Genomic DNA, 27,287 nt, shown 5'->3' with positions numbered 1-27,287 from the left:
ACCCCTGTGCCAGGAGGACAGGCCTCTTCGGGGGCTTCCCAGGCTGTTCCTGAATTTGTGGCAAGTCCAGAGATAAATCTTCCAAGAGGGATCCCCGTCAGAAAGGGCCCCTCAGGACCCTGCAATACCCCTCCCACCCACCAGGACCTCGGCTTTGCTGTGTGGCCTTAGGTCAGCAGCTGCCCCTCTCTGGGCCCGGTTGTTGGTTGACAGCTGCCAGGCTCAGCTCCAGCCCAGCCCCGCCTGACGCCAGCTCTGCCTCTGCCTGGCTCAGCTCCAGAGAGCAGGGCAGGGCTGTCACATGTCAGGCCACGTGACAGAAGGCGGCTGGGGGCTCCATCCCACACAGAGGACGGGGCCTCTGCAGCCCCTCACCCCTGTCCCAACTGGCTGACATCTCCAGGGGCTACCGGAGCAGATGTGGGCCAGGAGGGCTCTCCTGCCCTCCCAGGTAGGCGAGGGCAGCGGGGAGGGCGGGGGCAGCAAGGAGCATCTCCCAGGTGCCCGGCTGGCCCAGAGGAGACTCGGGGCACCAAGGTGGAAGGGCGGCCCAGGGCACCAGGCACGCAGCGCTGGCACAAAGGATAGGCCTGTCCTCACACCTGTAACCTAATCGCCTGCCTGTCTGACACCAGCACCTGCCCAGGGATCATCCCCCTTTTGTGCTCTGACAGGTGTGCCCAGGCTGGGGCCGGGAAGGCAGAGGATCAGACACACAGAAACCTCCATGGCGACACTTATCACAACAGCTGACCTAGAAGACAGAGGGCGGAGCTCGTCCCCAGGAGGTGGGAGGGGACATCTGGGGATGCACACAGCCCCCACCCTGAGTGACAGCCTTCCCATGCGGGTCCCAGCCTGCTGCTCATGCCCTGTGTGATCAAGTGCTGTTCTCTCTCCGGACCTCTGTTTGCTCGCTGTAAGACGTCAGGTTGCAGGGGTGACAGGCACTACGACTCGTGCTAGATGAGGCAGTGCTGATGGACACAGCCACGCAGAGGGCAGGGGACGAAGCCTGTGGCGGCCTGGCCCTAAGATCATACCTCTGGACTCCAGCTGCCTTTATTTTTCTTGGGTTTGTTTTTTAAAAAGTTTTATGGTCACACCCGCAGCACATGAAAGTTCCGAGCCAGGGATTCAATCCGAGCCACAGCTGCAACCTATGCTACAGCTCCAGCAAATGCCAGGTCTTTAACCCACTGCGCTGGGCTGGATATTGAACCTGCACTTCCGTAGTGACCCAAGGCGCTGCAGTTGGATTCTTTTTTTTTTTTTTTTTTTTTTCTTTTAGGGCCACACCTGCAGCTTATGGAAGTTCCCAGGCTAGGGGTCGAAATCGAGCTGCAGCTGCCGCCTATACACGATAGCCTCAGCAACGCGGATCCTTAACCCACTGAGCGAGGCCAGGGATCAAACTTGCATCCTCGTGGATACTAGCAGGGCTCTTAACCTGCTGAGCCACAACAGGAACTCTCAGTCAGGTTCTTAAGCCACTGCACCACAGAGGGAACTCCTCCAGCCATCTTTGCATCTGACCTCTTCTTTTTGTAGATGGGAAGCCGAGGCTCGGAGGACTGGGCGTTTTGGGAGCAGGGCTTTCCCTGCTACTGCAGGCCACTGCTCCCAGCCCACATCATAAAACCCAGGCCACGTCCCCAGCCACATCATAATACCCAGGCCACTGCCCTGGGCTCTCCTCCACCTCTGGCTGGGCCTGGGACCCTTCCCATGAGCCTGGGGTGGACCCCTCAGCTCTGCATTCCCTGAAGACCTGGTGCTGGCCCTCTCTGGGCCCTGACTCCTTCTCTGTGGTCCAGGAAAGAGGCCCCTAAGAGAAGTGGTGGTGAAATCTCAGCCCGTAGGCTCCAGCCAGCCCAGAGTCAAAGTCAGGCACGAGGCCAGGGCAGCCCCGCCCAGGGGTTGGCCCAGCCACAGACATTTCATAGCGGAAGGGCAGCTGGGCAGAGCAGGGCCAAGCAGGAGGAAGGGCAGCCTGGCAGGTACTCAGGTACGGTGTTCTGCGGAGGCTGGGGAGGTAGCAAGGAGCAGTCAGGGACCTGTTGGCTCGGGGACTCTGGGCTGCTGTCAGTCCTGGCCGGCCTGGCCACTCACAGCTGTGTACAGAGACCAGCTTTGTCTTCTCGGAGATTCTCTGCCCCCGGAGAGAAAGGGGAAAGAGGGAGGACTTCCCTTTGCCCCAGCAGAGGAAGGAGGCGCAGGGGAGAGGCCCCGGAGTCCCTTCGGCCTGCCAGCACCCTTGTTTTGTCTGAGCTGGGCTGCCCTCCCTCCTCTCCCTCTGGTTAAGCACATCCTGTAAGGGAGCCGGGGGCCCCAGCTCTGGCCTCCGCTGCCCTGGGGGCTCAATCATCCGTTTGGTGACGCTTATCTCCTGGACACTCGCCCCGCGTGCCCGCTGTGCGGGTGGGGTTAAGCAGCAAGGGATTCCGAGAGATCCCGTTCCTGGGAATGGACTCTGCCAGGGTCCGGGAGGGAGGGAGGGACTAGCCGGCCGCCCGCCTTGCGGAGGGCCTGATGGATACCAGAGGAGCTCCGGTGGAGCCTCTCTGCGGTAGGGCCGGGGCTGGCTCACCTCGGGACCTCACCTCCAGCTCCCCACAGTGGAAGGGAGGGCGCTGCTGCCCAGAGTTCGGGAGACCTTGTGAAAATCCAGGTTAAGGCTACAGGGAGGGAGATCAATTAGAGGCCCTTGGGTATTGGCACCTGTGACCTCCCCTTCTGATGGCCTGGTGGCGGCGGTGGGGGGGCGGGGTCCCCTGGACCCTCAGACCACCGCATTCTCATCTGTCGCTTTGGCCAGCTCTGCATCCCTGTCCCCACCTGGGTCTCAGGTTGAGGTCCTTGCCTCCTGGTGTCCACCCCGGGTCAAGACCTCCTGGTGTTCCCACCCCAGGCCCTCCTCCCTGGGGCCCCCTGGGCTCAGCTGTCCTGTCTGAATACCCATCACTCAGAGCCGTTCACCAAGCCCTGCCACCGTGTCTTCTCCCCATGGCACCGCGCGATAGACACCATCCCCACGGCCCCACCGGGAAAAGTGAGCCACAGAGAGGCCAGGCAACCTGCCCAAGGCCTCTTGGCTAATAAACAGAGTTGCTAGGATTCGGCGCCAGGTCCTGCGACCCCTGACACTTGAGACAGGGAGTGTGCGCTTGGCAGGCCTGTGGTATAAGTGGGGAGACCGAGGCTGAGACACCGAGAGAGCAGGCAGGGCGGGGGCTGGGAGAAGAGCCGGGGCCAGTGCCTTTAGGTAGCTCATCAGTGGGACTGGCCAGGGCGCAGGGGTGGGGCTCGGGCCCCGATACCCAATGATGTTTGGAGCCGGTTCATCTGAGTGCCCACCCTGTCTGTCACCTCCTCAATGCCACACGACCTGGACCTCAGCTTCCTTCAGGGGGAACCATCAGAATGCCATGCTGCACCTACCTTGGGCACCCACGCTGGCACAGTGCCTGGCACAGTCAGCGCTCGGTCATTATTATTATAATAAGAGAATCCCCGACTCATGGCCTTGAGGGAAGGTGGCTGGTCCTCGGGGCCCAGGGGAAACAGACCTGTCCCTTGTCATATCAAGTGACTTAGCAACTCCCAGTGAGGTGGCTCAGGGCCCCCAGGCCACCAGATGCAGGAACCCCCTCGCTTGTGTGTCCTTGCGAGGTCCCAGGCCCAGGGTCCCCCCAGGTCCCAGGCAGATGTGGCCTCAGCTCCTCCCTCTGCTTCCCTGGGTTGGATCCAACTCCCTGCCCCCCAGCAGGCACCCCTGGGGGCCTCAGTCCAGAGTGACCAAACCACAGGGGGACGTGTTGTATGAGTTGGCCTCAGTGTTGCCGGGAGAGGCTGCTGGAATGTTCCAACCAGACCTCCACCCCCGCAGAGCTCCCCACCCCGTGCTTACCCAGAGAGGCACCGTTCAAGTTACGTGCCTTGCATTTTTGTGGGCTCTGCAGAGGCGCTTAGGAAAGGGCAGAGGGCCCTGGCAGGAGGGGAGGGCGGGCGTGGCTCGCGCTCAGATCCATCAGCAAACGTCCGAAGGTGAGAGAGGATCCGGGAGGGAAGAGGGATGAGTGTTTGTCGAGTCCTTGGGAAAAATAACCACAGCGGACTGCTCGTGAGCTCTTCCTCTGTGCGCCCTGGCAAAGGCTCCACGCGGTGTTGCGTCATTTCATCCTCGGGACGGTAGCAAGTGCTGTCAGCGTCCCCACGTGGCAGACGAGGAACTGAGGCAGAGAGAAGGCGAGTGACTTGCTCAGGGTCATGCAGCCAGAAGAGATGCGAGCTCGGATGACGGTGCTAGGGGTCGGCCGGGGCTCTTGGATCCTGGCTTTGACCCTGGCCGGTATGCCTTCTCCTCGGCCGGAGGGCTGGAGTGGAGGGCGAGCCTGGGGCCAAGAGGGGCTCCGAGGATGTCCCCCTGCTGCTGTCATCCTGTCTGGGGAACATGGTGCCTGCCCTGAGCCCAAGACAAATGCCCAGGGAGCAGGAGGCCTGTGGCGTCAGTTTGGTCCTGCCAACACACCTATGGGGTCAGCGTAGGACTCTAGCCAGGCTCTCGGCACAGAGTACCCACAGGCCAAGCCGTCCTATTGGTTGGAACGGCTTGAGCCTCAGGGCCATGGAGCCTTCCAGAAAATGTAGGGCCATGATGGCATTAGCCACTTAAAAATAACGGCATGGGCTTGATCCCTAGCCCCCATCAGTGGGTTAAGGATCCGCGTTGCTGCAAGCTATGGTGTAGGTCGGCAGCTGCAGCTCTGATTCAGCCTCTAGCTTGGGAACCTCTATATGCTGTGGGTGAGGCCCTGAAAGAAAGAGGAAAGAAAGAAAGGAAGAAAGAAAAAGAAAGAAAGAAAGGAGGAGGGAGGAGAGGAAGAGAGAGAAGGAAGGGAGGAAGGAAGAAAAAGAAAGAAAGAAAGAAAGAGGGAGGGAGAGGAAAGAAGGAAGAGAAGGAAGAAAAGGGAAAAAATAGCTGGCAGGAGCTCCCTTGTGGTGCAGCGGGTTAAGGATCCATTGTGGTCACTGCAGCAGCTTGGGTCTCTGCAATGGTGTGGGTTCAATCCCTGGCCCAGGAAATTTTACATGTCTCGGGTGCAGCCAAAAAAAATAAATAAATAAAGTTGGCAGCCTTGGGGGCACGAATGCAGGCCCTGGGCTCAGAACTGGTCAGCATGGTCTCATCCTTGATAAATACTCTGTCAACTGGTAGGTGGAAGGGGGACCCTAACAGAGGAGGCGATTGGGGCATTAAGACCCACATGATGGGCGTTCCTGCCGTGGCTCAGTGGTAAACGAACCCGACTAGGATCCATGAGGACACGGGTTCGATCCCCTGGCCTCACTCAGCAGGTTAAGGATCCAGTGTTGCTGTGAGCTATGGTGTAGGTCACAGATGCCGCTCGGACCCTGTGTTGCTTTGGGGGTGGTGTAGGCCCACAGCTGCAGCTCCAATTCAACCCCTAGCCTGGGAACCTCCATATGCAGTGGATGCGGCCCTAAAAAGACAAAAACAAAAATAAAAATAGAAACAAGACCCCGATGATGAGTTAGATAGGCAAATAGGGGCCGTGCTTCCCAGTCCAGGGGGAGAGAGAGAAGGGGGAGGGCCGGGGAGGGGGACAGAATGAAACTAGGTGCTTATCACAAGGTATGACACTGTGTGGTGGGGAGAGGAGCCTAGGGGCCACTGTGAGCAGGTGTAAGGGAACAATCCTGGTGGGCTGCCTGAAGGAGGCATCGGCCAAGCAGAGACCTGAAGGGAGGGGAGGAGGAGGGAGGAGGAGGAAAGGACCCCCACGAGTCCTTGGCACCGGCACCGGGCCAAGGGCTGAGTGCGTCAGCGCGCTCCTCTGATGAGCTTCAAGTAAACAGGGAGGGGCCCCGGGGACCGTTAGGGCCCCTACCCTGCCTGCCAGCCTAGGCTGATAATGGTGTGGAGGCGACCGCCCCTTACCCCTCACCCACCACTGTTCCCTGCTCCTCCAACACTGTGGCTGGCGGGGCAGGGTGGCCAGCAGGGCCGTGGGGAGGCCCGGCTCTTCTTCCCCACCTTGCTGGGGAGCTGGGGCACAGGCAGAGCCAGCCCCTGGCTGGTACCCAGCCATCTGAGCCACCACCAGCCGCCCAGGCAGGGCCCCCAGGCTGGGGACAGCGGGAGACAGAGCATTCTGTGTCTGGAATGTCCCAGAGTGGTGGCTGCAGTGGTGGTTGGTGGACTGTCTGCTTAGCAAGCTGCTCCTGGTTCCTCGGCTCAGCCTGCCAGGGTAAGGGCTGTCCACCTCCAGGAGGGGCGCCAGAGAAGTGTGGGGCTGTGGCTTAGGGCTCATCGCCCTGCGGCAGGGCTGCCTGCTCATGCTTAGGGGCTGTGGAATGGCTGTCCCCAAGCCCACACCCAGTCCCGCAGATGCCTTGGGGTCCAGGGCCCTCCTGCTCACTGGCCCAGAGGCGTGGTCTATAACTGTCGGGGCATCTAACTGTGTGTGTTGTGGGGGGCAGCCCTAGTTCCTGGGGTTATGCGTGAGTCCCTGTCGGGGTGTCTGTGGACCCACGTGGGTGCCAGCAGGGGCAGTGGAGGGGGCCCGGGGAGGTGGGGGCGCCCTGGCCCACGCTGCCTCTCTCCCCCCTGCCTGGCAGGATGGACCCCTTCGCTGACACACTACAGCGGCTGCGGGAGACCTTCAGCTCGGGGCGCACGCGGCCGGCTGAGTTCCGGGCCACCCAGTTGAAGGGCCTGGGCCGCTTCCTGCAAGAGAACAAGCAGCTTCTGCAGGAGGCGCTGGCACAGGACTTGCACAAGGTGGGTGAGTGACAGGATGGGTGGGGTGGGAGGAAGAGGGAAGAGAGTGGGACAAGGGACATGGGGACAACTACATCCTCCATGAAGGAACGAAAAGCCCATCAAGCCCCACCTCCTCTCCTGTGCCACGGCCTCCCTCCTGCAGTCACTCCTGCGTTCATTGCTTTATTCCCTCCACAACTATTTATTGAGCACCTACCATGTGCCAGGTACCATTCTAGGCTCTGGGGATACAACAGATAAAGTCCCTGTGCCCAGGGAACGGGCCTTCTGGGGAAAGACACAATACAACAGTAAATAAACACTTACCGAGCAGGCTGACTGGTATTAATGCCATGGAGAGACATTCCCAGCGTGCAGGGTAGGGGAGAGAAGCCCAGGATTGGGGTGCTGACTTATGTGTAGGGGTCGGGGAAGGTTTCTCTGAGACGGTGGCCTTTGTGCAGAGACATGAGGAGGAGCTGGGAGGACCCACACAGATGGCGGGGGAAACGGCAGACAGCATGGCATGTGCAAAGGCCCTGAGGCAGGGGATGCTTGGTCTGCTTGGGCTTGAGGAGCAGCATGGTGGCTGGCACGGCTGCAGGGGGTGGAAGAGGCAGAGCCAGGCAAAAGATGAGGTCCAGGGAGGTGGGCCTCACCCACCACTGGGGCCATAGGTGTGTGGAGGACAACGGCCTCACGAGGTACTTTGGGCATCGTGGCCTCTCTCCAAACCCTGGAGGCAGGGGCTCAGCCCCTCCCACTGGGAGCAGCAGCCACGGCAGGACCCGAAGGAATACATTTGCCTGTAGGCAGCCTTCCACCCTCTCAGCCAACAGGGGCCACCTGCTTGGCTGTCACTGCCCCAGGACATCTGTCCAGGGGCTTCCTCTTTGGATAATATGTCCCTTGTTCTTGGCACGGAGCCATGGTGTCCAGACTCACCCCTGGCCCCCCACTGGCCCTGCACCATCCGGAACCCTCCAGGGCTGGGTCCGTGACTCTTTGCCAGTTGGTAGAGTACTGGTTTGGTACTTAACACCCAGGACATGCCCACGGAGCACGTCTGAGGCCGGCCAGCCCCCATGGTCACCACTTGTCCCCGGGGGGCTGCAGTGGCCCCGCGCAGGCTCGTGCTAAGCAATGAGTCCATCTGCACCCCAAAGCCTCCTAAGCCCATGCGTGGGTCCCTATCTGGAACCCGGGGTCGCCCTCCCGACTGCCCTCCTCCCTCCCCTGCCCTGCTGCTGGCCTGCTGGCTCCAGCCAGGTTGTGAGACAGCCTCTGGCCCTGGTGGGCCTGAGAGTCCCTCTGCAGCATCCTGGGACCCGCCTGACCTGCAGGCACCCAGCCAGGTGTCCACCCTGTCTCCAGAGCAGCCGTGGACTTTGAGGCTAGTGTCTCATGGCATCTGGGGTCGTGGATCGGGGCACCCCTCTTCCATGGGGACAGCACAAGCTGGCCACAAAGACTCGTCCTGAGGACGGGGCCTCTGGGGACACCTGTTCTCTTTCTCAGGGTCCTCAAGCCTTCTATCTATCACCATGCTCCAGGACTGTAGCTGGGTGAGACCTGCCCTCTCTTGCCAGCTTTTCGTCAATCATCCATTGTCCCATTTAGGAAACCAGGGTGGCAGACATACCCTCCTTGGCTCCCTGACACCCAAGGGGCCTGGCTTTGCCTCTCTGTGGGGAGTGGCCATTCACTGGACCTGGCCCAGGACAGAGGGGTTCGCACCCCTCACCCTGGCTTGTTGGGCTCCCCGGAGACGGGCACCTCCATGGAGCCTCTGCCCCACCCACCTGCTGGCCCGGCCTGTCTGCCTCTGTGAGACCTGATCCGATGGTCTCTCTGGTCCCTTTTCTTCCTCCAGCTCAGATGCCACCTCCTGCCTTCAACCCACAAAGGAAGCAGCAGTCCAGAAAATCCAATCTGGCCCCCGCCTCTGGCCTCAGCCAGCCCTGTCCCCCACCCTCCCAGCAGACAGCATCTGCCCTGCCTGCCAGGCATGGATCCTCTCATTTAACCCCCAACAACTCTTCCTGGTAGGGGCGGTCACCCCCAGTCACCCCTGGCGGAGACTCAGAGAGGGCACGTTCTTGCCTAAGGACACACAGCCCTGGCTCAGAGCGGTCTACTCTTCCAAATTCACGCCAGTCCACGGGGCCAGATCATCCTTTTCGTTTTATTTGCAGAAGACACCATATCACAGCTACACTAACTGAATAAAGTCATAGGGGAGTTCCCGTCGTGGCGCAGTTGAAAAGAATCTAAGAACCAGGAGGTTGCAGGTTTGATCCCTGGCCTCGCTTCGTGGGTTAAGGATCAGGCGTTGCCGTGAGCTGTGGTGTAGGTTGCAGACACGGCTCGGATCTGGCGTTGCTGTGGCTCTGGCGTAGGCCGGGGGCTACAGTTCCGATTCGACCCCTAGCCTGGGAACCTCCATATGCTGCGAGTGTGGCCCTAAAAAGCAAATAAATAAATAAATAAATAAAAATGAAGTCGTAAGTTTTCCAACCCTGAGGTCCAATAACAGCAAAATTGGAGTGTCCGTCGTGGCTCAGCAGTAATGAACCTGACTAGCATCCATGAGGATGCACGTTCAATCTCTGGCCTTGCTCAGTGGGTTAAGGATCTGGCGTTGCCATGAGCTGTGGTGTAGGTTGCAGACACGGCTTGGATCTGGCATTGCTGTGGCTGCGGTGTAGACCGGCAGCTCTAGCTCTGATTCAATCCCTAGCCTGGGAACTTCCATATGCCTTGGGCCCAGCCCTAAATAGACAAAAACAAACAACAACAACAACAAACAGTACAATGTATAAATACATTATGGATCATTAGCTGTCAATCTTTTTAGTCTCAGGAAGACTTTACTTTTTTGTGGCTGCGGCATGTAAAATTCCCTGGCTAGGGAGCCAGATCGTCCTTTAAACAGGTCCAAGGAATTCCCTGGTGGCTCGGGAGACTAAGGATCCAGTTTCATCACTGCTCTGTCTAGGACGGCTGCTGGGCACAGGTTCCATCCCAGGCCCAGGAACTTTCACATGCTGAAAAAACAAAACCAAGAACAGGCCCCACACTGGCTCAGGTCACAGAAGGCCCTGCCAGGCAGAAGAAGGCCAGTCTGAAGCCCGCCCAGCTCCTGGAAGTTCTGGTGGGCCTGGCTTCTCCCCTCGAGGTCCCCTCACCCTCTCTGCCAAGGCTCAGCTCTGGCACCCCTGGGCCCATCAGCCTCTCCTCTTGCAGGAGAGATGCTTACACTCTCATGGCTGAGTCTCAGCATCGGACAGCCTGGCTCTGTTGTCCTGGGCCTTGGGTCTCCAGCTGCCTGCTGCCTCCACACTGGGTCTCTCCTCCCTCGTGGCAGGGGAGGGGAACAGGCATGCCAGCAGGCAGAGATCAGGACAAAGTCCCTATTGATTTTTCCCTCTTTCTCATGCCTGCCCTTGAAATCTGCCCCTGGGCTGTGGAAGTGATGGCACTTAGCCAGGTTTAGCCAGGGTCTCCTGCAGGCAGATCCATCCACACGGCAGGCCACAGAGGGCCACACAGAAGCCCTGCTCCATCTTAAGCTAGACTTTGTCCCTGCTTTGCTCAACAGTCCTCACCCCAGCTATCTGGCCTCATCACCTCACCCACGGTCCTCCTTGCTAATCGGGAACTCAGCAAGCCTGCGCCTGCCCCAGGGCCTTAGCACACGCCACACCCTCTGCCTGAACTAGTTTGCTTCCAGGGGTCCATGAGCGCCCTCCCTCCGTCCCTTTCTTCACGGTTCTAGCATCACCCATCCCAGAAGCTGGCACTGACCACTTAGTGTAACAGAGCAAAGACACGCAAATACACACATGCACACATGCACTCTCACGCATACACACACGCATGCCCACTGCAGCAGTCTCTGTCCCCCTTAGCCTGTTTCATCCTCCCAGGGCACTCGTCACCTCCTAGTGTAGCAGTCGGTGTTCCCACTGACATGTCGACTGTCCCAGTACAACATGGGCTCTGGGGGTGGGTTTTCCGTCTGTTTCGGTCACCGCTGAATTCCCGTGAGAATGGCCCTCCCCGCGCCCCGCCCCCCCCCCCCGAGCACTCCGGGAACACAGAGTGAATGAATGCGTGAATAAGACAGGCCTTGCCTGGGGGAGGCTTTGCCCCCCCGCCCCCGGGCTCCGGTCACCTGCCAATCCTGGGTGCCCCCTGGCCTGGCCGAGCCCTGACCCCATGCCTCCCCCTCCCCTGCAGTCCACCTTCGAGTCACAGGTGTCTGAGATCAGCATCAGCCAGAGCGAGATAAACTTGGCCCTTAGGAACCTGCGGGCCTGGATGAAGGATGAGAAAGTGTCCAAGAACCTGGTGCGTGGGCCCCGGGGGGCAGGGCAGCGGACAGCCCCTCTGGGCGGAGAGTGGAACTCAGGGGCCAGGGTCTCAGCTCCCCACCGTTCACCACCCCCTCACCCTGGCCCAGGCCACACAGCTGGACTCGGCCTTCATCCGGAAGGAGCCCTTCGGCCTGGTGCTCATCATCGCCCCGTGGAACTACCCTGTGAACCTGACTCTGATGCCCCTGGTGGGCGCCCTCGCCGCAGGTGAGTGGGCGCCTCCACCTCCTGCCCCCCTGCCCATCCCCCCGCCCCCAGCCTCAAGGTCTCACAGCCACTCTCAGAGCCAGGGAGGAGGGGGAGCCAGCCCCAGGTGGCTAAGAAGGCTGGTTCCCACTTGCCCACCATCCCCGGGCTGTGTGGTCCAGGGTCCGAGCCGTATTCTTCACCTGAAGGGGGCAGGGGCGGGCGGCACCTGCTGTGCAGGTGTGAGGACCTGATGGAGGCGGGAGAGGCTGCACCTGCTGCAGCTTCCCCTCCCCCTGCCCCGCCCCCCAGGGAACTGCGTGGTGCTGAAGCCCTCGGAGATCAGCAAGAGCACTGAGAAGGTCCTGGCCGAGGTGCTGCCCCGATACCTGGACCAGGTGAGCAGGGCCTGGTGCAGACGGAGCAGCTCTGCTGGGGCAGAGGAGGGCCCTGGCACGGCTCCTTCGGTGCTCCATCCTGCCTCCTGTGGGTTGTGCGGCCTCGGCCAGGTCATCAACCCTCTTGGTCTGTTTCCCTCTGACTAAAACAGAGGGCTGGGGACTGTCCCCGGGGGGTCCCTGTCCGTCTCTGGTCAGCCCTGCTCTTCCAGGCCTGGCCTCACCCCTGACTCCAACCCCACCAGTCCCTAATCTCGCACCTGCTAGGCTGAGACTGCCTGTGCCCAGCACCCCTGGGGAGCTCCCCACACCCACACTGCGCCTACCCAGCCCACCGGGAGCCCTGGCACCTCTGGGTGAGGCCAGGTGGGGGGGGCAGGCTGCCCTCTAGGCTCACAGGCTGGGCGCCCAGAGGGACCCTCTGCCTGTCTACCTTGCAGAGCTGCTTTGCCGTGGTGCTGGGTGGCCCCGAGGAGACGGGGCAGCTGCTGGAGCACAAGTTTGACCACATCTTCTTCACGGGTGAGGAGCAGGCTGCGCATGGCCGGTTTTGGAGGGAGTGCAGGATGGGAGAGGTGAGAGGCCTGAGCCCGGCCCCACCCTCAGGGGTCTTGTCCCCAGTTCTGCCAGAGGCCACAGGGATGGAGGCAGCAGCCAACCAGGCGGGGAGGACGCAGACCGGCGTGAGCCCTGGGTGGCACTCTTGGCCCCAGCACGAGCTTGCTCCACTCTTCAGGAGCAGACAGGGGAGCCACCCCCAGGGACCCTCTGGAGGGCTGGGCACTATCCCAGGAAACAGCTTCTGCACCAATCACAGGCTCACATGTCAGAGCATCTGCTCTTGCCGAGCTCCCCCTGTGCCAGGGACTCACTGCACTATGACTTTATATACCACCCTCGGCCCTTCTGGAGGCCTGGATGGATGAGGGTTCCGAGGCTCGGGTGACAAAGCGATGCAGTGCCCACCGCACTAGCCAGTATTGGGGCAGGCTGGATTTTGCTCCCAGAGATCACCTGCCATCACCCTGGCATGTGTCCAGGTGACCCAGAAACCAGCTAGCTTCAAGTGACCAGGACAGCGTTTCCAGAAGAGGTGACAGGGCAGAGGATGCAGACAGTCAGGTGGCGGGACCAGGCCCTGGAGGAGGGAGAAGCAGGGACGGCAGATGGCAGCCTGAGCCTTTCTGCTGACCGGCTGCCCGCGTTGCACACCTTGTCCACGTCAGAGCAGGGGACACACCATCTCTGCCTTTCTCCTCCGTAGACCCTGACTCAAGCCCAGGACAAGACCTGCTGGCTGCCACCCAAACCTCCTGGGTGGGGGACCATGGGAACAGAGGGACCAAGGTTTTCAGCCGTTCCCACAGATTCCTGGGGGGATTCCTGGGAGCAGAAGGAGGAGGCAGCAGGAAGGTGCCTGCCCACCTTCCATTGTCCTGCCCTGAACCTCAGTGGACTCTGGGCCCTGGCCCTCCAGACCGAGGGTACAGAGGCAAGGCGGGCAGACCCCAGGAGGCTGGCTTCCAGGCTAGGTCCCCAAAGCAGCCAGCGCAGAGGCCACTGGGCTGCCGGAAGCTACTCTGCCACAACCTTCTGACTTCTTCAGGCCTCAGTTTCCTTATCCGTATGACAGGGGCCATCCCTGAGTCACAGGCCTGTCTTGGTGCGTGAAGGCCTTTGTCACAGCACTGCCAGGAAGCTTCTGGTCACTCACTACTCAGTGTTTACTGACAGCAGCCCAGGCGCAGCAGCGCCAGGCCTTGAGGCGAAGCAGGGCCAGGAAGACAGAGCTTCCCATGTTGTCATGGAGCTCATTCAAAGGTGATGGGGGGAGTTCCCGCTGTGGCTCAGTGGAATAAGAACCCTACGTAGTGCCCTGAGGATGCAGGTTCAATCCCTGGCCTCCATCAGTGGGTTAAGGATCCGGATTGCCGCAAGCCGTGGCATAAGTCACAGACACAGCTTGGATCTGGCGTTGCTGTGGCTGCGGCTGCAGCTCTGATTAGACCCCTAGGCTGGGAACTTCCCTACACCGAGGGTGGGGCCGTTGGGGAAGAAAAAGAAAAGAAATGTGATCAGGGCAGAAGTGGGAAGGTATTTGGTGGGTTTCAACTTACTCGGAAGGTCAGGAAGGCCTCGGAGGGAGGAGCCGTGTCCAGGGGGAGGCGTGGGAGGGTGGGGTACACAGGGGGCCTGGGTGGGAGGGAGCCAGGGCAGGGAAGCAGGAGGAAGTGAGACCAGAGAAGTGACTGGGCTTTTGGCTCCCATGGGCATGGGTGGCCGGGGAGAAAGGCCAGGCTGATCAGGATGGAAATGGCAGCATGGAACCCTGGGCTGGACGTGGAAGTCCCCAGGCCAGGGATCAAACACACGCCACAGCAGCGGCCGGAGCCGCAGCAGTGACAGTGCAGATCCTAAACCCACTGTGCTACCGGGGAACTCCTGGGCGGGAGTGTCTTGAGGCCTGGGGGCTGGCAGGAGTGGTTGGGGGTGGCTGAATGGAGGAGGGGACTGCGACTCAGGGGACCAACCCAGAGGAGAGGTGGGGGCTTAGGGGAGGGAGGCCGTGGGTGTGTCCAGGTCCGAGAGAGGAAAGGCGCAAATGCTGACCAGCTAAGCTGGACTCAGGGGAGGGTGGGAAGGTGGGGAGGGTGCAGGGCCCCATGCTGGAACGAGCCCCCCGCAGGCCTGAGCCTGGGTCAGAAGTCGGGAGACGGGGTAGGAGGCGGGGTGGGGGCTCCTAGATTTCTAGCCAGGGAGGTCAGGATCGGGAGGCGGGCCTGGCTGCAGAACTTGGGGACCAGCCATCGTATGGGGCTGGTCGAAGGGGACAGAGGAAGGTCCGTGCAGCAACCAACAAAGAAAGGCCATGTGAGCGTGAGCCCCCACTCGACCCCCTCTCTAGGGAGGTGCAGGGCAGGGAGGGAACCCCCTTGAGGGGTCTGGTCCCAGGCTAAGGCCACCCCCCCCCGGTCCTAGTGGCCGACACCCAAGGTCCAGTTTCCTTCCCCACCCAGGGAGCCCTCGAGTCGGCAAGATTGTCATGACTGCTGCCGCCAAGCACCTGACGCCCGTCACGCTGGAGCTGGGGGGCAAGAACCCCTGTTACGTGGACGACAACTGTGACCCCCAGACCGTGGCCAACCGCGTGGCCTGGTTCCGCTATTTCAACACCGGCCAGACCTGCGTGGCCCCCGACTACATCCTGTGCAGCCCAGAAACGCAGGCGCGGCTGCTGCCCGCCCTGCAAAGCGCCATCACCCGTTTCTATGGCGACGACCCCCGGGCCTCCCCCGACCTGGGCCGCATCATCAACCACAAACATTTCCAGCGGCTGCGGGGCCTGCTGAGCTGCGGCCGCGTGGCCATCGGCGGCCAGAGTGACGACAGCGATCGCTACATCGGTGAGTCGGGCCCTCCCCGCCTGCCCACCCCGCTGAGGCCCCTCCACGCGGGAAGCCGCACTCGCGCCCCAAGTCCGGGCTGGGCCTGAAACCTCTGGCCCCGAGGCTCCCGCCACCCCACAGCTAGAGCCCAGCCTGGTCCATGGCTCTGTGACCCGTGTTCCAGGCTGCTGTGGCCTGAGACCGTGACCCCTGGACTCCACACTCTGGCTCAGGCTCTGGATTCTCCGAGCTCAGACCCCAGACTCCCAGGGCTCCCGAGAGCTCAGAGTCCAAGCTCTGTCCCTCGATCTGTGGCTCCCCAGGGCTGCGACCCCAGGTGCTCTGAGCCCGCGGTTCCCGGTTCTAAACTCCCGCGGCCCATCCCGAGCAGGTGCTGTGCCGTGAACCAAGCAGCCCGTCTCCTGGGCCGCACGGCTCCGAGGGCCACGCTGCGGCCGCCAGCAGGCTGGGGCCTGGGCCCCCACACTCCCGGCTCTGTAAGACCACGGCTGAGTGGTTCTCTGGCCCCACGGGCCCCGGTCCTGCTGGGGAGCTCCTCAGGGCCCCTTCTCGGGGGCGGTGGGGAGACTCGCTTCCCTCGAACCTCCCTGAGCCTGGAGCCCGGGCTGCCTGGGCCCTGCCCGAGGCCCCGGCCCTGGGGCTGAGGCGTCGCCTGTGCCCGGGCAGCCCCCACGGTGCTGGTGGACGTGCAGGAGACGGAGCCGGTGATGCAGGAGGAGATCTTCGGGCCCATCCTGCCCATTCTGAACGTGAGGGGCCTGGACGAGGCCATCGACTTCATCAACCGGCGGGAGAAGCCCCTGGCGCTGTACGCCTTCTCCAACAACAGCCAGGTGGGGCTGGACAGCGGGGGCGGCAGCAGAAGGGGAGGTGGTTCCAGGACCCGAGTGGATCAAGGGGCCTGGCAGGAGGGTGGGGGTCCTGGTCCCTCAGGAGCAGTCACAGGAGCTTTGGGATGGTGGCACTCTTGGCTCTGTCCCTTTCCTTTCTTCTGGGAGCAGCAAGGGCCCCCCTCCACCTCTAACCTAGGTCACATTGTTGTGGCTTTAGTGGGGGGCTCCCCAGGGTCTTCTCCGGGGACCACTGTCCCCTCCAGATCGGCCCCTGCCTCCATTCTTCATCATCTCAGCCTGGTGGCCGCAGTGTCCCCACTCTGTGCCTGGCTCGTGGAAGGCACACATTGGGATGGAGCACCTGGGGGAGGCCCAAGAATAAGCCCTGGTCCCTGCCGCTCCCCGGATGTCCTGCCCTACTCGAGCCCCTGGGGGCAGCCTGGGAGGCTCATGGGTGCGTGTGCAGGGTCCCCAGCGCAGGACACACCTTCCCCTCCCCAGCACCCCTGAGATGGTCCCTCACGCAGTGGGTAGTGTGTTTTGGGTTTTTTTTGGCTCTCTCTGTGGCATGTGGAAGTTCCCAGGCCAGGGATCAAACCTGTGCCACAGCAGTGACAATGCCAGATCCTTAAGCCACTGCATCACCAGGAGACTCCTAGATAAACTTTTTATTTCGGAATAATTTTAGATTTACAGGAAAGCTGCAAAGATAGTCCAGGGGGTTCCCACTACCCGTTTCCCCCACCTAAGGGCCCTTACGTTGGTTAAAACTAAGAAACCAGAGTTCCCGTCGTGGCTCAGCGGAAACGAATCTGACTAGCATCCCTGAGGACACAGGTTTGATCCCTGGCCTCGCTCAGTGGGTTAAGGATCCGGCATTGCCATGAGCTGTGGTGTAGGTCACAGACACAGATCGGTTCTGGTGTAGCTGTGGCTGTGGCATAGGCTGGCAGCTATAGCTCTAAATCATCCCCTAGCCTGGGAACCTCCAGATGCTGCAGGTGCAGCCCTAAAAAAAAAAAAAAGAAAGAAAAAGAAAAAGAGAAACCAACACTGGCAAATCACTGTTCACCAGCCTCCAGTCTTGATTGGGAGCTTGTCAGGTTTCCTTTTTGCCCCAGGACCCCAGCCAGGCTCCCACGCCACATTTCGTTACACCGGTCCTCTGGTCCCCTGGTGGCCATCTTTCAGCTTGAGGAGTGTGGGCCAGCTCTCCCGCACAATGTCCCGTCTCAGTGATCTGCTGTTTCTCTCAGGAAAGAATACCACTGGGCCAGTCCCTGCCCATCTTACCGGGGGTCCATGAGACCCACGTGTCACTGGTGAAGTTAACCTTCATCACTGGCCGAGGTCATGTCTGGCACGTGTCTCCACTAAGGAGAGACTGCATCTCCCTTTCCTTCTTAGGGAGCAAGTCACTCAGTCTAGCCCGCCTTCAATGGGAGGCGCTGCGATTACAGAATATTTACATGTGTTACCCGGCATCTGGAGGGAAGGCAGGGGTCCCGATTTAGTCTTTATATTGGCATGGATGCCTGGTCACCTGCTTTATCCTCCGGCTCACAATCCAATACCAGCTTGCTTGTTTCCTCGCTCCAGGTGTCCCAGCTTGGGGCATCGGTGGCAGCCATGTCCCTGACACCTGCCCATCCTTCTGTTTTCTGGCCACTTCCTTCCTTCCTTTCGGGCTCAGGTGGTATTTTCCTTGCTTAGCTCTAGAATCAGCCCTTCCTCCAAGAATCCCTGGTTTATCTGGAGAATGTGAACCTCAGAAAACACTATACAGGTGTTTTGGAAGTGGGGGGAGGGAACCATCCAGCAGAGTGGCTTTCAAGCTTCTCCAACTGCCCAGCACTGTTCCCAGGGCACCCGGTCACACCGAAGACCCATGTCTCACCCCACGCGACCTGCCCTGCCGCCTCACCAAGCGCCAATGCCTCCAACTCCATCTTCTCTTGCTGAGACCACGGGTCTCACGAGCCTGTTGATGGCACTCAGCTCCACCCACCAGCAGACAAGCCCTGACCTCGCTGTCCCTGAGGGTCACAGGCTCTAACTGCCACCAAGTTTGCGAGACAGCCAAGTTTTCGTGCAATGGCTCTTTCATGTCTGCTACTCTTTTTTTTTCTCTCTCTTTCTTGAAATACATCTGTAGATTGAAGAGGTCAAGGTCATGTTTCCAAAATACATCTCAATGTCTGCACTCTGCGGCCCACCCCACAGCTCCCCCACCCCCCACCCCCGCCGCTGCTTCCCTGCCCTCCTCATTCTGCCTGGGGGGGGGATCTCCTGCTCACCTCTGCCACCCCCTTGAGACTCATCAGGCAGTTAACACCCCACCAGGGGACATCTGCTTGCTCCTGCACCTTCCATGTCCATAGGCCTGAGGCTGGGTCTGCAGCCACCTGAGCGGGTCACAGGTGAGGGATGCTTGAGAAACACGTCTCCAGCTAGGGGTGGGTGGCAGGTTGCTACCCAGCCACCCCCTCCAGCTCACACGGTGGCCTCAGGCCCTGCCATGGATCCCAGGGCCCTGAGGGGGCTGGGCAGAGCCCCTGGGGCCCCGGCAGCTCTGCCACCAGCCTGACTGCTGCTTCTCTCCCAGGTGGTCAAGCGGGTACTGGCCCAGACCAGCAGCGGGGGCTTCTGCGGGAATGACGGCTTCATGCACATGACTCTCAGCAGCCTGCCTTTCGGAGGAGTGGGTAGGTGCCTTCTCTAAGCATGACCTGAGGGACTGGCTCCCCTCCAGAGTCTGAGGGAACATGCTACACCTGTCTCTGCATTTACATATGGACCTGCAGGTACACAATTTAGATTTTTGGGCTTTTTTTTTCTTTTTTCTTGTTAGGGCCCCACCTGCAGCACATGGAAGTTCCCAGGCTAGGGTTCGAATCAGAGCTGCAGCTGCTGCCCACACCACAGTCACAGCAATGCAGGATTCGAGCCGTGTCTGACCTGCACCACAGTTTGGGGGAATGCCAGATCCTTAACCCACTGAGTGAGGTCAGGGTTTGAACGAGCATCCTCATGGATGCTATGTTGGATTCTTAACTCACTAAGCCACAGCAGAAACTCCTGGTTTATATATATTTTTTCCTTTTTGGCTGCACCCGTGACATGCAGAAGTTCCCCAGGCCAGGGATTGAATCTATGCCCTAGCAGTGACCAGAGCCACAACAGTGACAATGCTGGATCCTTAACCTCTAGGCCACTAGGGAACTCCCAATTTAGGTGTTTTGTTGGTTTTTTTTTTAATGTCACTGTGATCACTGTCCACTGTGCTGCCATGGCTCTTCCCCAACAGCACCTGTCAGCACATGCAGCTGCGTGGGAATAAACATTTAAAAATCTTTTTAGGAGTTCCCGTCGTGGCGCAGTGGTTAACAAATCCGACTAGGAACCATGAGGTTGCGGGTTCGGTCCCTGCCCTTGCTCAGTGGGTTAATGATCCGGGATTGCCGTGAGCTGTGGTGTAGGTCTCAGACGCGGCTCGGATCCCGAGTTGCTGTGGCTCTGGCGTAGGCCGGAGAATACAGCTCCGATTAGACCCCTAGCCTGGGAACCTCCATATGCTGCAGGAGCGGCCCAAGAAATACCAAAAAAAAAAAAAAAAAAAAAAAAAAAAAAAAAAAACTTTTTAACTTTCCATCTTTCCTCCTGCTTTTTTTAAGTATAATTGATTTACAATGTTTCAGGTGTACAGCAAAGTGATTCAGTTATACATTCTTTTGCAGCTCCTTTTCCATTACAGCTTATTACATGATATTAAATACAGTCCCCGGTGCTATACAGGGGGGCCTTGTTTCCCTATTTTTTTAATTTTTTATTTTTTTTGGCTGAAGCTATGTGACATGTGGACGTTCCTGGGCCAGAGATCGAACCGAACAGAGTCACAGCAGTGACAAGTCCGGAGTCTTAACCCGCTGAGCCACAAGGGAGCTCCTATCTGACATATAGTAGTGTGTATCTGTTCATCCCCAATCCCCAATTCATCCTTCCCCGACCCTTGCTCACTCATGACCACTGTCTACCCATTTTGCTCCAGCACCTGGTGTCCTCAACATTTATTTGAGTGGCTGCTTGTTCGGGGCTAAGCCCTTTCCCCACAGCATCTCATGATTAGCCCCCTTTATAGAAGGGGAAACCAAGACGGGGTGAATTAGCCCAGCCAGGTCATACGGTGGGACTGGCAGAGCCCAGGTCTGTCTGACGTCCCCTCGGCTGGCCACTGGGGGCCTGACGGCCACACTCTCTGCCACCGGACAGGCGCCAGTGGGATGGGCAACTACCATGGCAAGTTCTCCTTCGACACTTTTTCCCACCACCGCACCTGCCTGTTGCGCAGTCCTGGGCTGGAGAAGATCTACGCCATCCGGTACCCACCCCATTCTCCACGCAACCTGAGGGTGCTGCTGACGGCCATGGAGACCCGCAGCTGCAGCTGCACCCTGCTGTGAGCCGGCTTCAGGCACCGGAGGATCCAGCACCCCTTCCAGCTCACCTGAGTCCTCTGCAGCCACGGCCACCTGGGGCTGGAGGAGATATGACTGGGGTCCTCGGCACAGGAGGAAAAGGCCGGGGCCAGTGCTTGCCCTCCTCTCTCCTGGGGTTTCTCTCTTTGAGAAGATGTCCCCCAGCTAGGATGGGTCACGGTGCAGGAGTGTGGGAACCAGTGCAGTAACCTGGCTGCCTCCTCCCACCCTGGCCACCTGTGTCCCCGGAGAGGAGGGTAGATGTGGGCACCTCTTGGCCACCACCCTTTCTGTGGCGGGTGCAAAACGGGCCCTGGCATCTGGCCCATGTCACGCTGTGGACGGGCTGTGACCGGGGTCATCCCTGCCCTCTCTGAGCCTGTCTCCCTGTCTGTGTACAGAGGAGGTAGCGAACAGCACCTCCAGACAGCACTGTGAGGATTAAATCTCGGAGCTGAATCGCTGACTCCAAGCTTCAGGTGTCCTGTCTCCTCACTTGGGTGGGTGAGGCTGCCCCCGTCGTCTCTCCCCCCACCTGTCCCTCCAGTTCAAGCTGATGAGACACCTGCAGCAGGACTCCCCTTCAGCTTGCGCCTCTTGGGAGCTCTGGATGTGCTCCCGTCCCCCAAGTGGCTGGCCCTGGGTGCCTTCCCCACAGCATATCCCAGCCTGGACTCACACGCTGCCCTGCCTGCCAATCCTCCTGGGCCCCAAGGCCCTGGCGTGGTCCCCCTCCACTCAGCCACCAGAGCCAAACTCCTGGGCCTCCTGCTGGATACTCCCTTCTCACCTCCCAGATCCCATCTTTGAACAATTCCAGATGATTCTATAATGCTGCCGAACTTCCCTGAGCCATACAGCAATCACTGTGCCCAGACCCAGCCCTTCTCCTCCGCAGTACCCACGTGGCCCTCAGCCTGACCCCCTTCAGAGGCGTGCTCTGGCCCACAAGTCTGGACCCTTAACAGTCCCTGGGAGGCCCCATGCGTGCCACCCTCTCCTTGTCCTCTTCAAATGCCCTCGAGGTGTCCTCCTTTTCGGGCAGACCTCTGCACTGACGCTGGGCATATCCTCTGGTCCTTCTTGTTCTGCCCAACTCCTCTTTACTGTCTGCTGGGACGGCACCTCCTCCAGGAAGTCCTCCCTGACCACTTTCCACTCCCTCCGACCCAGATGACCTAGGGGATCTTCTCGGCCTCCGGGGTCCCTCTGCCGCACAAGTCACTGGGAGGAAACACCGCTTTGGTGGCCGTTGAGGGACGGGGCTCCCGAGTCGTTTAGATCCAAGACCGTTGTGGCGGCCACACGCAGCAGCTCTAAGGCTTGGACCAAGTAATTACGCATGCCCGTGCCTCAGTTTCCCCATCTGTAAAGCGAGAACGATCGTTCCTTCACACAGGGCTCCGTGAGGATTAAATGAAACCGCTCGGGTGAAGTTTTAGCCCGGAGCAGGCACGGCTCCCGCGCGTAATCAAGCGCCGAGATTCTCGTCCCCGCTATCACATACCGCCCGCGGAGGCCGGGGGGGCGGAGGGGGGCGGGTACCTCTGGCCAGGATGCCCAGTCAGAACTGGAGCAGCTTCCCTAAACCACGCCTCGGATGTCCCGCCTCCAAGGAACCGGGAGTCCCGGTTCATCAGCCTCTTGAATCCAGCTCGGCGGCGCTCTACCGCACTTCGAGCGCCTGCTCTTCCCTAGCCAATCGGATTAAAGGTCGTCTTTGATCCCGCCTCTTTTGGCCGCATCAGCCAATCAGACCACACTATGAAGAGTCAGCGCGGAAAAGGCAAAGCCAGCCGGCCCAATGGAAGCGTCCCAGGAATGTAGGCTCCGCCTCTCGGTGGACCGGCCTCCTCCGCACGGGAAGGAGCGGCAGCGCTTCAAGGTGGGTGTTCGGGGCTCAATTGTTAAGGCCAGGTCTGGGCAGCGCGGCGTCGGGGGCGAGTGTGGAGCCCCTGCTGGCCCCGCTGGCTCCGCGCCCAGGCTCATCTCGGCCCGCCCAGGACCCGCAGCCTCCGTGCCCTTGAGCGTGCAGCGGGCGGATCGAGAGGCCCATACCCTCAGGGCGCAGGCGCCGCCCGCATCCGTGGGGTCAGAGGTCGTGAGGAAGGTCGGGGAAGGAGCTGGGTTGGGCTCCTGTCACTGAATTCGGCGGTCAAAGAAATGGGCCCTGTAGAGGTCACAGGTCACGGGAGGGGCACTTTTGAGCTCAGGCTAAGTGCCAGGCCCGGGGCTAAACCCTTGGCATCGTCGAGCTCCCGTTTCACAGACGAGAAAACCCAAGGTCACTGCAGGCTGGGAGACAGTTCCAGAAGGGCCTGGATGCTGGGGAAAGGAGTTGATCTGGAGGGTTATTTGAGCCTTTAAAGGGTTCCAGCAGGGGAGGCCTGGAGGTGTGAAGGGAGGGGTCTGGTCTGGGTTCACATCCTGGTCTCACCTCCTTAGGTGTGACTGTGGGCAGGTCACTTCACACGAGTGAGCGCAGCTTCTCATCTGTGCCTCCCTCTGGGGTGGGTGGGAGTCCTCCTGAGGACAAAGTGACAGTGCACGTGACCCCTAGCAATGTGCTTGGCACAGGGAGCTCTCAGTAAAGGCTGTTGGCAGTGTTATCTGCGTCCATCTGGAGGCTGGGAGGGGCTACACCTGGGAACGGGAAGGCTGCCTGTGCCTCTGATCAGAATGGGGTTGAGTAGGGGACAAGATGACGTGGTCGTGCTGGGTCAAGGGTCAGGGCTCCTGCAGTGCTGGAGTGCGGGGGTCTGGGGGGCCCTGTATGGGACCCACCTACACCTCCCTCCCTTTCACCCCCACAGATGCGCTGCCTGAGCACGCCCATGCTGCTGCGGGCCCTGGCCCAGGCCCAGGCTGCACATGCAGGTAGGACTCGGGGGCCTTTCTGGGGTTGGGGTTGGGTGCGGTACCACCTCTCAGGATGAGGTCGCAGCTGCACAGCGGAACCCCTCTCCTTGCAGGACATCCCAGCGCCCGGACCCTCCACAGCAGCGCGGTCGCAGCCACCTACAGTGAGTAGTCCTGGCAGGGCTCCCCCTCTCCCAGCCTTAGTTGCCACTCCGTAAAAGGAGGGTGGTGATCGAGATTGAATGTGGTCCATGGGAGCCGAGTCCGTCATTGCAGGGCGTTGGGGGGGCAGCCCTTCCCAGTGGCTACACAGTATTATTTCAGAGCTGCCCTGCCCTGTGCGGTTTGAGTCGGGAGCTGCCAGGTGTGAGCCTTGGGAGCCTGTGTTTGTTCATCGGGACCCCAGTACCCAAACCGCCTCCTGCCCCCATCACCTCCTGGCTTAGATGGCCACACAGGTGCAGGGAGAAGCCAGGGAGGACTGCCCAGGGCCAGAGGCCGGCAGGGGAGGGTTTGGTGAAAGAGCAGACCCCTGGGGGAGGCCAGGCTTCATCTCCCTGAGCTGGAGTCCTGGGGGAGGGCCTGTGTGAGGACCCCCTACGGCACTGCTGCTTTGCCCACCTCCCCTGCAGAGTTTGTGAACATGCGTGAGCCCTCGATGGACATGAAGTCGGTGACTGACCGGGCAGCCCAGACCCTGCTGTGGACCGAGCTTGTCCGAGGTGGGCCCCGGGGCAGAGGGGCGAGGTGGGCTGGGGATGGGCACAGAGGTGTTAGGGAAGAGAGGCCCTTCCCACCATGCCTGTGCTGCCCCCAGGCCTGGGCATGACCCTGAGCTACTTGTTCCGGGAGCCGGCCACCATCAACTACCCATTTGAGAAGGGCCCGCTGAGCCCGCGCTTCCGCGGGGAGCACGCGCTGCGCCGGTACCCATCCGGGGAGGAGCGTTGCATCGCCTGCAAGCTTTGCGAGGCCGTCTGCCCTGCCCAGGTGAGCCCCTGACCCCGCCTGACCGCCCAGCTCAGCCTCCACTGGGAGTGAAGTGGGAGCGAGGTGGGAGGCGCTGGGCCCTGAACTCTGGCCCCCCTGCTGGCTATGTGTTCTCCAGGAAAGTTCCTTTGCTGCACTGAGCCACTCCCCCCCCCCCCCCCCCCCCCCGTGAAGAATTGGAATGATGAGCCAGGTTGTCGGAGCCACGGAGGCGGTGACTCAGTGTAGTGAAGCTCTCAGCCCCCGACAGACCACGTGACATGTGTGGGTCCCGCCCTTGGAGGTTTGGTCCAGGGAGTGAAACCCACGCCTTGAGCCACGAGGTGGCACCTGAGGGTCTCTGCTTTTACCCGCATGCAGCAGTGATCTGAAGAGCCCTGCCTGTGTGCCTTTCACAGGGCCTGACCCAAGGACACAGGTGACACAGCTGAGGCCCTCGCTGCCCTGGTGGCGGCTCCTTTGAGCCCTGAGTGTTCGGTTCTGCTGGAGGGGCCCACAGGGACTGCCTGCAGTCACTGCCTATTAGTATAGAAACAGAAAGACACAACTGGGCACAGGTGGGTGTGCCCAGCAGGCACAGGGGGTACCCCCAGTCCACACAGCGCCCCCTCCCAGCAGCTGCTCGAGGCCACATCTCTGTGACTCAGGACAGCTCCTGTCCAAGTCCTGGCTCATCTCCTGGCCACTCCCAGGTCCTCCAGGCGACAGCCTGTGGCCTTGCTCTTTCCGCGCCGGGAGAGCCCCAAAAAATAATAGCAGTCATGCCCTCTAGGCAGCGAGGGCCGGCCACGGACCAGGCACTGTGCCAAGCTCATGGTTTACACAAGTCTAGGAGGTTGAGGCTATTATCGCCATTTTTATAGACAAGGAAACTGAGGCCCAAAGAGAAGTGGCTGCTGGTCTGAGGTCCCACTCATTACACTCCTGAGGACATCTGTGGCCTTGGCCACGCCACTTCGAAGGTCCTCTCGGCTGTGGAAGGGCCCAGGCCACCCCTTCCCCCAGCGAGTGCGAGGCTGCACCCAGGAACTGAGAGTTAAGGACTTGTCATTGAGTCTGAGCCTTGCCCCTCACTTACTGTGTGGCTTCGGGAAACCCCTCGACCTCTCTGAGCCTCACGTTTCTCATCCACTAAATGGGGATAGCTAGATGTAATTGGGAGGCTGTTGAACAGACAACCAGTAGTATTTGGGCATCTTTTACAGTTGGGACCCCTCGGGGCTGCAGGTGCTATGATGAACAAGGCAGGCCACAGCCCTCTCCTCGTGGGACTCAGGTCCTGAGGCAGGAGATGCTGGCAGTTTACAAATGGGGGAAAGCCAGCTAGGGCAGCGCTCAGAGGCTGACCGAACAGCCGTGCTGGGACAGGAGTCAGGAAGGGCACCGGCGAGCTCCCAGGGCCCCAGGAGTGGGGGTGAGCAGTAGCGGGGGTGGACTCGGTGTTGGGGCCAGCGTGGCCGGCCGGTGACTGTCCCCTGCACCCACCCCCGCCCCAGGCCATCACCATCGAGGCCGAGCCGAGGGCCGACGGCAGCCGCCGGACCACGCGCTATGACATCGACATGACCAAGTGCATCTACTGCGGCTTCTGCCAGGAGGCCTGCCCCGTGGACGCCATCGTCGAGGTGAGCGGGGCCCCGCGGTGGGGGAGGCCGGGGAGGAAGCTCCTGGGAGGGGCCTGACGCCCCCAAATTGCAGGGCCCCAACTTCGAGTTCTCCACGGAGACGCACGAAGAGCTGCTGTACAACAAGGAGAAGCTTCTTAACAACGGGGACAAGTGGGAGGCCGAGATCGCCGCCAACATCCAGGCCGATTACCTCTACCGGTGACTTGCCCGCCCGGCGGGCCCGCAGCCCCTCGTGCCCAATAAAAAAGCTCTGACCTGGGAGTTCCCACTGTGGCTCGGTGGTTAACAAATCCAACTGGGAACCGTGAGGTTGCGGTTCAATCCCTGGCCTCGCTCAGTGGGTTAAGGATCCAGCGTTGCCGTGAGCTGTAGTGCAGGTTGCAGACGTGGCTTGGATCCTGCGTTGCTGTGGCTCTGGTGTAGGCCGGAGGCTATAGCTCTGATTCGACCCCTAGTCTGGAAACCTCCATATGCCACGGGAGCGGCCCTAGAAAAGGCAAAACAACAAACAAACAAACAAAAAAGCTCTGACCTCCCCACCGCCTCCACCATGAGTGCGCTGTCCGGGCGAGACCGTCTGCAGCTTGACCGCAGCCTGCGGATTGCTCCACAGGACCTGGTCCTTGGACAGAGTCACCATCCCGTGTGACATTGCAGGCCCCGCCAGGCCCTCCCCGGGGCCAGGTCCCAGCCCACAGCAGCCTGTTGCTCACACATCTTCCTGGGCAAATCCCCCAGGGCTCAGCAGGCTGCGGGTCAGCTCAGGTCCACTGTCCCCTAATCCTGGGTGTCCAGGGGGTGGGGCTGCAGCCTAGCTTCTCTCCTGAGGGCCACCCACCACAAGACCCCAAAGATGGGAGTTCCCTGGCAGCCTAGCAGTTAAGGATTCAGCAACACCAAATTGCTGAACCTGCTGTAGCTCAGGTTCGATCCCTGGTCTGAGAACTTCCATGTGCCAGGGGTGCGGCCAAAAAAAAAAAAAAAGGACATGAGGCCTCCCAAGGCCACAGGCAGAAAATACATCAAGTAACAGGAACTCAGAAAGGTCAGGACAGCCTTATTGGAGGAGGGGACCCTGCTCTGGGGGTGACAGTCACGAGGGGGTGACACAGGCCCTGCTGCCTGTGAGCTGGCTTTGCCTGTCCTCAAGCCACATCCCCTTTCCTCCTCAAGTTCTCCAGACCAGGCTGCTGGCTTGGCTTCTGCTGCTTGGAACTTCCCGCTTTGCATTCTCAGCAAAGCCCTCCTGGGCCACACGCAAACCCAGTGCCAGCAGTGTTGCCAAAACAGCCCCCTTTCACTCGGGGCTGAGGAGCGGGAGAGGATTTCAAATCATTCTCAGCAG

The 27,287-nt window shown here is 60.4% G+C and overlaps 2 protein-coding genes across 9 annotated transcripts; both read left to right on the top strand.

Moving 5' to 3' along the window:
* Positions 319-20,937, top strand: ALDH3B1 (aldehyde dehydrogenase 3 family member B1). 5 transcript variants are annotated; one of them, XM_021080126.1, is made up of 10 exons: positions 319-451; positions 6,643-6,805; positions 11,030-11,140; positions 11,253-11,373; positions 11,665-11,750; positions 12,191-12,272; positions 14,768-15,154; positions 15,824-15,990; positions 18,596-18,695; positions 20,260-20,937. In XM_021080126.1, the coding sequence occupies exons 2-10, from the start codon at positions 6,644-6,646 to the stop codon at positions 20,448-20,450; spliced, it is 1,407 nt and encodes a 468-aa protein (XP_020935785.1). In that variant the 5' UTR covers positions 319-451; position 6,643; the 3' UTR covers positions 20,451-20,937.
* Positions 22,106-26,203, top strand: NDUFS8 (NADH:ubiquinone oxidoreductase core subunit S8). 4 transcript variants are annotated; one of them, XM_003122434.3, is made up of 7 exons: positions 22,106-22,350; positions 23,279-23,342; positions 23,438-23,488; positions 23,957-24,046; positions 24,142-24,314; positions 25,811-25,939; positions 26,013-26,203. In XM_003122434.3, the coding sequence occupies exons 1-7, from the start codon at positions 22,270-22,272 to the stop codon at positions 26,142-26,144; spliced, it is 720 nt and encodes a 239-aa protein (XP_003122482.1). In that variant the 5' UTR covers positions 22,106-22,269; the 3' UTR covers positions 26,145-26,203. The 4 variants fall into 4 exon arrangements, with proteins under 4 accessions (XP_003122482.1, XP_003122483.3, XP_005660672.1 ...); XM_003122435.4 differs by having other exon boundaries at positions 22,349-22,575; XM_005660615.2 differs by lacking the exon at positions 22,106-22,350 and adding an exon at positions 22,570-22,749.

This window comes from Sus scrofa, chromosome 2, assembly GCF_000003025.6.
Source record: "Sus scrofa isolate TJ Tabasco breed Duroc chromosome 2, Sscrofa11.1, whole genome shotgun sequence".
NCBI classification, from domain to species: Eukaryota; Metazoa; Chordata; class Mammalia; order Artiodactyla; family Suidae; genus Sus; species Sus scrofa.
This window is presented reverse-complemented; position numbering and strand designations above follow the sequence as displayed.

Bases quoted from the DNA above. Each gene is read 5' to 3' on its own strand.
- NDUFS8 (XM_003122434.3), top strand. From the start codon at position 22,270: ATGGAAGCGTCCCAGGAATGTAGGCTCCGCCTCTCGGTGGACCGGCCT. The intron at 23,343-23,437 runs GTAGGACTCGGG...CTCTCCTTGCAG, and splicing joins GGCCCAGGCTGCACATGCAG to GACATCCCAGCGCCCGGACC. The intron at 24,047-24,141 runs GTGGGCCCCGGG...TGCTGCCCCCAG, and splicing joins GTGGACCGAGCTTGTCCGAG to GCCTGGGCATGACCCTGAGC.
- ALDH3B1 (XM_021080126.1), top strand. From the start codon at position 6,644: ATGGACCCCTTCGCTGACACACTACAGCGGCTGCGGGAGACCTTCAGC. The intron at 6,806-11,029 runs GTGGGTGAGTGA...CCTCCCCTGCAG, and splicing joins TGGCACAGGACTTGCACAAG to TCCACCTTCGAGTCACAGGT. The intron at 11,374-11,664 runs GTGAGTGGGCGC...CCCGCCCCCCAG, and splicing joins GGTGGGCGCCCTCGCCGCAG to GGAACTGCGTGGTGCTGAAG.